General features: G+C 66.3%; 1 protein-coding gene across 5 annotated transcripts; it reads right to left on the reverse strand.

Moving 5' to 3' along the window:
- Window positions 1-781: 781 nt before the first annotated feature.
- Window positions 782-8737, reverse strand: GLI4 (GLI family zinc finger 4). 5 transcript variants are annotated; one of them, XM_049632824.1, is made up of 4 exons: window positions 8697-8737; window positions 7016-7177; window positions 3564-3683; window positions 782-2867 (listed from the first exon to the last, which is right to left on the reverse strand). In XM_049632824.1, exons 2-4 carry the CDS (start codon window positions 7137-7139, stop codon window positions 1945-1947), a joined length of 1167 nt encoding a protein of 388 aa, XP_049488781.1. In that variant the 5' UTR covers window positions 7140-7177; window positions 8697-8737; the 3' UTR covers window positions 782-1944. The 5 variants fall into 5 exon arrangements, with proteins under 5 accessions (XP_049488781.1, XP_049488782.1, XP_049488778.1 ...); XM_049632825.1 differs by lacking the exon at window positions 8697-8737 and adding an exon at window positions 8408-8638; XM_049632821.1 differs by lacking the exon at window positions 8697-8737 and having other exon boundaries at window positions 7016-8638.
- Between the last annotated feature and the right edge of the window lie 547 nt (window positions 8738-9284).

The following is a 9284-nucleotide window of genomic DNA, read 5'->3' on the forward strand; positions in this document are numbered from 1 at the left end:
TGCTGGGAGATCCCTCCCCGCCTGCTGAGGGGCATGTGGCCCACAGCAGATGGCTCCACAGACCACGTGTTGGTTTTGCCTCTGGGCTCTCCACCATGAACCGAGGGTCTCTCAGACTGAAACCCCGGGCGATCTGAGGCAGCCCGATACGGGATGTTGCAGATCAACCGAAAAAGGCAAGTGTCTGGATGACACTGGCATCGGAAACGCGCAGGGGACGCTTCTGGTTCTGTCTGCCCGTCCCGGCAGCTCCGCCCAGGCAGGTGGCGTGACTGAGGAGTCAGGCTGAAGGCAGTGTCTAAGGCCCATCTCCCTGGTCACAGCCGCTGGCCCGGGGATGGATGGTGAATGGCAGGGCCCCCAGCAGAGCCCCCTCCTCAGGATGGTTCCAAGGTGCCTGGGGCTGGGAATAGCCCTTGCCCCTCTGGTGGCTACAAGGGAAGGAGTTGGATCTGGGCCTGCTTTAAGCTCTGCTCTGTGTCCTGGTGAGAGGGCACACCTGTAGCAGGAGGCACTGGGCCAACGCTATGGCATCAGGTGCAATTCTTATCCTTGCTTGTGGCGGTGAATTCTGTGTGTCAACTTGACTAAGCCATGGGGTGCTTAGAAATTTGGTCAAACGTTATTCTGGGTATGTCTGTGAAGCTGTTTCTGGATGAGATCAACATTTCATTTAGTAGACTGAGTAAAACAGGCTGCCTCTCAGTGTGGGTGGGCCTCATTTAATCAGTTGAAAGACTGACTAGAACAGAAAGGTCCGGTTTGACTCATGCAGGCGCTGCCCCATCCAGTCCTTCTAGACAGGTGTGCAGGGCACAGGCGTCTGTGGGATAGTCTAGGGTGGTGTGGAGGACCGCCAGGCTCTGCTCTTGGGGGCTGCCTGCCAGGTCGGGTCCTGGTGCCGGTGTCCAAGTGCACTCTCCACGTAGAGGCTGCAGGATGACCCTTCCAGCGCTCGGCCTGATGCCACTGCTCCCTGGGACGCCCTGGGGTCTATGCGTGCAGGCTCTGCGGCCTGGTTGCTGGAGGGCAGAGGCCCCGCAAACCCTTGCGGTATTAGGGAGGGCAAAGAGTGCGAAGAAGGTCGCCGTCCCTCCTCTCTCAGGCCACAGCGCCACCAGCAGAGACGCCTCAGCTGATGTCCTGAGACTGACATCTACTCCTCTCCCCTAGAGCTGCTCTCACCTGGAGCGGGGGCGCGTGGCGAGAGTCCAAAGTGCTTGGTGGCCACGGGGCCCTGGGAGTGGGGCCGAGAGAGGCGAGGCAGCCCAACCGCAGGGCCCTCAGGACAGGGTCCCGGCCGAAAGGCTTGGAGCTGGGGAGGTGAGGCTCGGAGTTGAGCTGGGGGAAGGGCCAGGCAGCCCCTCGGTGTGGGGACGGAGCGGGGTCGCGAGTGGTCAGGTGCCTGCTTCCCCACCCGGCTGAGCTCTGTCCCTACTGGAAGTCCGAAACCAAGGCCCGGCTGCCGCTGCCGAGGCCTAGGCCCGTCTGGAGGCGCACGGTCCGGGCCCCACCTTCTGGTGTCTGGAGCATTTGGCGCGTGGCTGCGGCTGCGGGAACCGACAGGAGGCACCCCGCCTGGGGCAGAGGCAGGGTGAGCCCCGACCTCGCCCGCCCCGCCTTGGCTCTCTCTGCGTCTGGAAACACCCGGCTGTGGCTCCAGGTCGGTCATGAGGCCTCCGGGCCCAGGTCAGTTAGGACCGCCGGGAGGTCCCAGGAGACCAGACGCGGGACACTCCTCTCCAGGGACAGGCAGGGGCGACTCCTACTTCCGTCAATCAAAAAGAATTTATTCGGGCCACTCGGCCCGCGGGGCTGCCGGCGCCGAGCAGGACGGGGGCAGGAGGCGGGGGCCCTCTCTCCGGAGCCTCCCCCTCCATCGGGGGCCGCCCCGCCGCCCCCCACCCCCACCCCCACCCGGGGCCGCAGGCCGCCCGCCGCGCGCTACTCCCGGTAGTGCACCCGCTGGTGCTGGATGAGCTGCGAGCTCTGGCCGAAGGCCTTGCCGCAGGCGCCGCAGGCAAAGGGCTTCTCGCCCGTGTGGGTCCGCAGGTGCCGAAAGAAGTGCGAGCGGCCGCGGAAGGCCTTGCCGCAGTCGGGGCACTCGTACGGCTTCTCGCCCGTGTGGATGCGCTGGTGCTCGATGAGCACGGAGCTCCAGATGAAGGCCTTGCCGCACTGGCTGCAGGCGTACGGCTTCTCGCCCGTGTGCAGCCGCTGGTGCCGCACCAGGTTGGAGCTCTGGCTGAAGGCCTGGCCGCACTCGCCGCACTCGTAGGGCTTCTCACCGTTGTGGACGCGCAGGTGCTGCGTGAAGTGCGAGCTGTGGCTGAAGGCGCGGCCGCACTGGCCGCACTCGTACGGCTTCTCGCCCGTGTGGATGCGGTGGTGCTGGATGAAGCCCGACCAGCCGCGGAAGCGCTTGCCGCACTCGTGGCAGGCGTACGGCTTCTCGCCCGTGTGGATGCGTTGGTGCTTGAGCAGCAGCGACTTGTACTTGAAGCTCTTGCCGCAGGCCTCGCACCTGTGCGGCTTCCCGGCCCGCGGGCCGCCCTGCCGGACCCCGGGGCCCGGGCCCCTGCCGAAGCCGCCCTCCGGCTCGGCGGCCCGCTCGGGGTCCCCCTCGGTCCCGGAGGCTCCCTGCGGCGGCGGCGGCGTCACGCGCCAGGTGCCCCTCTTCTGGGGGCAGGGCGCGGTCCCCGGAGGCTGGCCCGTGGGCTGCTCCGAGCTGGACTCCTGCCCAAAGCTGTCCCCACACTTGGGTCTACGGGGAAGGCTCCTCAGGGGCCCCCTGTCCTGGTGCACCGCTTCTTCAGGGTCGCGGGGGTGGGGAGAAGAGGGAGCCGGCTCCGGCTCCGCCTCGGAATCTGGAATCAGAAACGGAGAGCGGGATGGCACCAGCAGGGGGCGCCACAGTGCTGGGGACCAGGGCGAGGGCAGACCCAGAGTGAGGCAGCCAAGCCCCGCCCCCCCTCCCAAAAGTGCTGCCCAGGCTCCCGGCAGAAATGCGGGGTTCGCCCCCTGCCGAGGCTCCGCAGGCCCGTGCCCCTCCACTCCCCTCTTGACACTGTGGCAGGGAGGGTCGGCTTCCCAGGGATCCAAGCTCTGAAGCCTCCGGCGTCTCTGGGGAGCTCAGTGTACGGGACAGAGCCCCCGAGGAGGCATTTTGCCGGCTTCACACGGGGTGGGGGGTGGCAAGGGGCTGAGGGACCAGAGCAGCGGACAAGTGGAGGCTGAGGGCACTACACACGGGAAAGAGGGGGCCCAGGGCGACACCCTGGCTGCTGGCAGGGGGACGGGAGCGCAGCTGAGCGGAAGACGCCGACCGACTATGGGCTCTGGACCGGGGAAGGGGTCTGGACCGCACTCAACCTGGGGAAACGTCAGCGACACGCCTGGACGGAACGGGGTAGAGGCCACTGGGGACAGAAGTGAACGCCGAGCCAGGGACAGGTGGGACCCAGTGTCCTGGCGGCGGCGGGCGCGGCAAAGAGCCTGGCACGGGGCAGCCGTGGGGAGACGCACCCGTGGGCAGGGCCCGGATCGGGGTTCTGCTCACCCACCCGGCCAGCAGGTACCTCGGCCGATCCGGACCTCCTCCACATCTCGGAGATCCAGGTGGGACCGCTCCTCCTCCTCCTGCGGTGGCTGGGAGAGCACCTCAGGGCTGCAGCCGGGGGAGTCTGGGGGCACAGGGGACGGGGCTCATCTCCCCCTCCTCTCCAATCTAGCCCAGGCCTCGATCAGCTGCCTGCAGGTGCCACTTGCTCCCGGGTGGTGCCCCCGTGGAGCTGGTGCTCTCCCTCTAAGAGCCATTTGGGTAGATGCTGCAGCCACGTGACACCCCTCTCCTGAGCGTGAGGGTCCCGAGGCACTGCTTGGTTGCTCTGGAGTAGGGGCAAGGGTGTGTGCCCTAACCAAAGCCGCCTGGGCCTTCCTGGGGTGCAACCGGCACGCGTTCCCCTCCCTGGGCCCCCAACTGCCCCCCACCCTCCGTGAAGGGCCCGGGCCCTGGCCGGGCTGCGTCCCAGCAGGTGGACATGCTGGTTCCTGCTCATGGGGCCCCATACTGAACCAACCTCCCACGCTGCTCAGTGCTGTGTCCCCCGTCACCGGCCGCCTCTGGGGAGGCTGTGACACGGCACCTGCACCAGGGAGAGGCTTGCTCTACCTCAGCGGAGGTGGCCAGGCTTGGGGCCGGCCTTCTGGGGGTGGGGGGAAGGCTGTGGGTGGGGTTCTGGGGCCACGGAGCAACAGGAACTTTTCTAGAAGGAAGGGGTGCTCCTTGTTCATAAAGTGGTACAGGAAGTCCATGCTCGGGTGTGGACGAGGGGAGGAGTGAGTGGGGTGGGGGGTAACCAGAGTTCAGGTCTCAGGTGTCCAAGCCAGGGGCCTGGTCTGGAAGGCCAGCCCCTGGCTGGGGGTGGGGGGTGGTGCTGCCCCGGCTACACAGGTCGTCCCGCCCACCCTGGGGCCACGTGTCTTTCTCGGTCACTTGCTCCTGCCCACAGACTGCCCCTCCAGCCGCAGGGCTCCAGACCATACCTTCCAGAACGCATTCTGGAAGCACAGCCTTGTTGTGGCAGGCCCCTTGGCTGGTTCAGCACAGACCTGGCTCCTAATGTGTCTGTCCCGTTCTGCACCCCTCCTGCCCAGCTCCCTGCTCTGGAGGCACAGGGAGGGGCAGCCTCGGCGACTTTATGCCCACACCACCCCCAGGGGCCGGCCAAGTGCCCTGTACGCATGTGGCTCCCTTCACCTGCTCTGGCGGACCAACGGCTTGCCGGACACCCTCACAGCCCACCAGCACTGTGCTCAGCTAGTTAGAAACTGGCTCTTGTGTAAGGAGGACGTGGGAGACTAATGGGATCCAGTCCCGGGGGGGGGGGGGGGGAGGAGCGTGAGGGGCCCCAGGCTTCACAGGGTGGACCCCACCCCCAATGTGCTTTCTGGCCCACCTCACCAACTCCGGCCTGGGAGTTGGGAAGCTGGGGCTCCGTAAGTCCCAGCCCCCCTGGCTGGAGGGCCCTGGGCAGGTTCCTGAAATGCTGGGGTCTCTCCAGGGAAGACACTGGAACACCGAGGAACCGCCCCAACAGAAGAAATGAGCTCGAGACCGCGAGGGGTAGATCCTGCCCCGGGTAACCGATTGGTGGCGGGGCCCAGTTCTCGACGACGCTGGGTCAGTTTCCAGGAGGAGGGATGAAAGCATCGCCTCTCCTCCCTCCGCGCCCTCCGCCTCCCCTCCAGCCACGCCCCCTCCTTCAATGACCACACCCCTCAGAGCCTGTAAGGAGAGCCTGCTGGAGGCCCCGCCTCTCTCTTCTTTAGGGTCAACCCTGGTTCGTTCTCTGGCCGGCAGGCCCTGCCCACTTGCTCCTGGACAGTTCAGGGAGCGCTGAGGCTGCTGTTTGCGGCCAACACTGCCTCTCACTGGGCAAAGTCCCAGGCACACAAGGCACTTGTATGTGATTCAGGGGGCCAAGCCGGGCCCCTCTGGGCTCTTGCTACCTGGAGACTGGACCAGGGGCAGCCCCAAGCCGCGTGGGCTCGAGGGCCTGCATCCTGGGCACCAGCCTTCTCATCCCGCAGAGCCAATGTGGTCAGCATGGCTTCCAGGACAGCCCCGCCCCGGTCCCGCGTCCATGCCACTTAGGAGCTGTGAGCCGTGAGCCGTGAGCCGTGAGCCACGGCTTGCTGGGCCCGGTCCGGGGAGGGAGTTGAGGGCATGGGCTTGAGTCAGCCTGATGTGTTCTCAGTCCCACTGGCCTGTATTGGCTCCCGTCTGGGCCCCCATGTCCCTGTCTGGAACATGGGGATAGGTCCTGCCTTGCAGGCGGTGGTGAGGGTGGCGGGAAAATGTGGAGGTTAAGGGTGGGCCTCAGAGTCCCGACCGCACGGGGCAGGAGCACAGCCACGGGGGAGCCCCGGCCAAGGCCCTGAACCATCGTGCGGGGGGAGGCGGCCACCCTGGTGAAGGCCTACAGCGCATGTGCTGGGTGCCTTCCCGGCTCCTTCTGCGCAGCACCTAGCTCCGTACCCACCCCACACCCCCAGTCCGGCCCACCCCAGGGATGGGCAGGGGCCAGGATGGCTCCTGGAACCGGGAACAGCGTGGGGCCAGCTAGGCGCTGCTGCCCTTTTGGCCTTGGACCAACCTGGGGGGTGAATGACACGTTCCCTAGCTGTGTGTGACCTCATGCCACCCCGTGACCTCTGTGGACCTCACTGTCCTCATCTGTTAATGGCCACCAGAGAGTGTGGTCACTGGACCTCGAGATGACCCACAGCCCTTGGCACAGAGCCTGGCATGTCTCAACCGTCATCCCATTGCTCACTGTGACGCTGAGACCCGATAAGGAGGGCTCCGGGCACGCGGCAAGCCATGCCCCGAGCCATGCCCCTGGGCTCAGTGCCCGCACACTAGGACAGAGGTGGGATGAAACGCATGCTGACCCCTGACCTGGCTGTCATCAGCTCATGTGTGTCCTGAGCTGTAAGGCCAGGCCTCCTGTGGAACATGGGCATGGACAGAACCCCGGGACTTCTGACGGCTGAGCAGGAGCAAGACCCAGGGGGCACCACATGCCACGGGGCGTGGCTGACTAGTCATTGGCTACTTCCGTGACTTTGATATCCCGAGACCCCGCCAGGAGGGTAGCACAAGGCTGGCAGCTGCATCCCTGCAGGTCCCTGGGGGCCCCAACCCAGACCAGCCGGCCCAGAACTCAGGGTGCTCTATTTTCTTGGTGTGGGAGCAAAGGCTCATAAAGGGAGACAGGCGGACACAGGGCCCTGCCTGCCCAACATGGTCCTGGGGGACTGTCCCCTAGGGAGCTGTTGCTCACAAGGCTCAGTCTCCGGCCTCAACCTCGGCTGCCCATGTCCCGACGCAAGTGCAAGGGTGCAGGAGCCCCAGCAGCCGTGAGCTGCCTTGTTTCTGGCCGCGCTGCCAGTGGTGCGGGGTGGGCGGGTGGTGCAGGGAGGTGGAGGGAGCGCAGCGCAGGGTGAGTACCGTGTTGATGACCGTGGAGGTGAAGCCGGGCCTCGAGGCGGTGGGTTCCAGGTGTCCCTGGTGATGCAAGATTGACAGGGGACGGGACACGAGGGGGCTCCTGACCGTCCCCCAGGGTCGCCATCTTCCCCAAGGCCTGCTGAAGGTATGCACACCTGGGACCTGGGGAAATGAAAACCATGGCAGGATGACGGGGGTCGGAGGAGTGTGTGGAGGGTGGGGGCGATGCCAACTGCCGATGAGCCATGGGGAACGGGGGGCTCCTTCGCTGGCGGAGAGGGGCAAGGATGTCAAGAGGTGCCACGTGGGACCTGGGGTGAGAGGCAGCCGGGCCCCCGGTTCGTCTACCCCACCGCGGGGCGGCAGCAGCACCTGTGTGGGGACCTGAGCCCTCATCCCAGCGATGGCCTCGATGTCCTCCCAGCCCACACCCTAAGGCACGCTGCACCTCCCTGAAAACCTCCCACGCTACAGCAGCAGGCTGCGCAGGAGGAGGAGGAGGGGGGGAAACTGAACTCTGCCTGCTGGAGCACAAACATTCTAGATTAAATCTTAACAACACAATTCCTGGGAGGAAAACCGTCCTCCTCAGACCCTGAAGGGCCCTCAGAGGCTGCAGGCTGCCAACCACATCTGGCTGCCCGAGCCTCCTCGGCGGTGGAAGGTACTCTGCTTTGATGTGGTTTGCAAGAGTGGTTCGGTCCCACGTGAGAAGAACTTTTCTTTCACACTGTGGTGGAGCAGGACTACTTACTCGGATGTGAAGAGGGCATGGGAAGAACAAAAGTTAAAGTACATTAAGCAATGGTTGCAAACAGTATCTGCTTCGAGGAAGTGGGGAGGCAGCCCCAACAGGGCTCCTCAGCGGCGCCTGGGCCATCCCGGTCAGCCCCCGCCTCCCGGGCAGCCCTCGGTCCCTGGTGATGGGAAGGGTCACAGACACTCAGGGAAGTGGACATAAGCGGACACAGGGTGGGGCTGCAGGCATGACATCTGGGTGCAGGTCCCCACGCTCCTAACTCTCATCTTGTTACTCGGCTAACCTGCTGGGACTCGTCGGGACAGGGCACGCACCGCCCCCCCCCTCCGCCCCGGGCCACCTGCGCGGAGGTGGCGCTCACACAGGGACACCCACCGGGACGCGAGCACAAACTCTGGGGCCACACTGCTGCAACCGACTGGAGGCGGAGGAGACAGAGATGCCCCGGCCAGCGGCTGACCTTCCCCGCCACCCCCCGCCCCCCCGCCTCCGCTCTCCTCCCGGCCTGGAGCCCGCGCCCCACGGAGAAGGGCCCGCTCTCGGGGCGCTAGGCGGCGGAGCGCTGCCCGCCCCGGCTGAGGTCCGGCGCTCACACTCGCGACTGCGGACTTCTCGGAGCCTCCGTTCCCCACCTGCAAAGTGGGCACCGCGACGACCCCGTCGCCGGGGTTCCGGGGGCGCGGGGAGGCGCCCAGCAAGCGGACCCTCGCGATCGCCAGGGGCCAGTGAGCCCGCTGCGGCCCGCTACCCCGCGGAGGCCTCCGCTCCGGCTGGGCGGTCACCCGCGCCCCACGGGCCGAGCCCGGGCCACGGTCACGGCAGCGCGGGGACGCCCGGGGCGGGGCCCGCGGGGACGCCACGCGAGCGCGAGCGGGCGGCCGGGCCGAGCATCCCCGCCGCCGCCACCCGGCGCCCACTCACCTTCCGAGCGGGAGGCGGCCGCCCGCGCGCCGGCCGGAAGTGCGCCCTCGCCCCGCCCCGGCCTCGCGCGTGCACTTCCGGGACGCTCTGGGCTCCGGAGGACCGGCGCCTCCGTGGCGCGGGGGGGGGGGCCCGGCTGACCCGGGCGGGACGGGCGCCCCCAGCCCCGCAGCGATCTCGCCGTCCCCGAGCCCTCCCGGCGGCAACAGCCCCTAGTCCACCGAAGAGCTGCACCCAAAGCATCCTCAGTGGCACCTCTTCCCTCGCGGTGTTCCTTCTGGACGGCCACCGGTTGCTGGGGAGCTGGCTGAAAACAGACTCTCCTTTTTTGGACTGTCTCAAGGGCCCCTCTAAACTGCCTACCACCAAAATGTTCCCAAACCCTAGGGCCTGAGGAGCGGCTGTTACAAAATTTCCCCAAACTTAACATGGAATTCTTCCTGCTGTTCCTCCGAAGTCTTTTTCAGCCCCGTTCTGATACATCCCCCCAAAGAAATTTAGGCGTCAGTCTCCTTCTTGTTAGGAAAAGCAAATAGCTGGCAACAGCTTCTGTGAACCAACCCAGCAGGGATGGACGTCCAGGCATTT

The sequence above is a fragment of the Panthera uncia genome, chromosome F2 (assembly GCF_023721935.1).
Source record: "Panthera uncia isolate 11264 chromosome F2, Puncia_PCG_1.0, whole genome shotgun sequence".
Classification (NCBI taxonomy): Eukaryota; Metazoa; Chordata; class Mammalia; order Carnivora; family Felidae; genus Panthera; species Panthera uncia.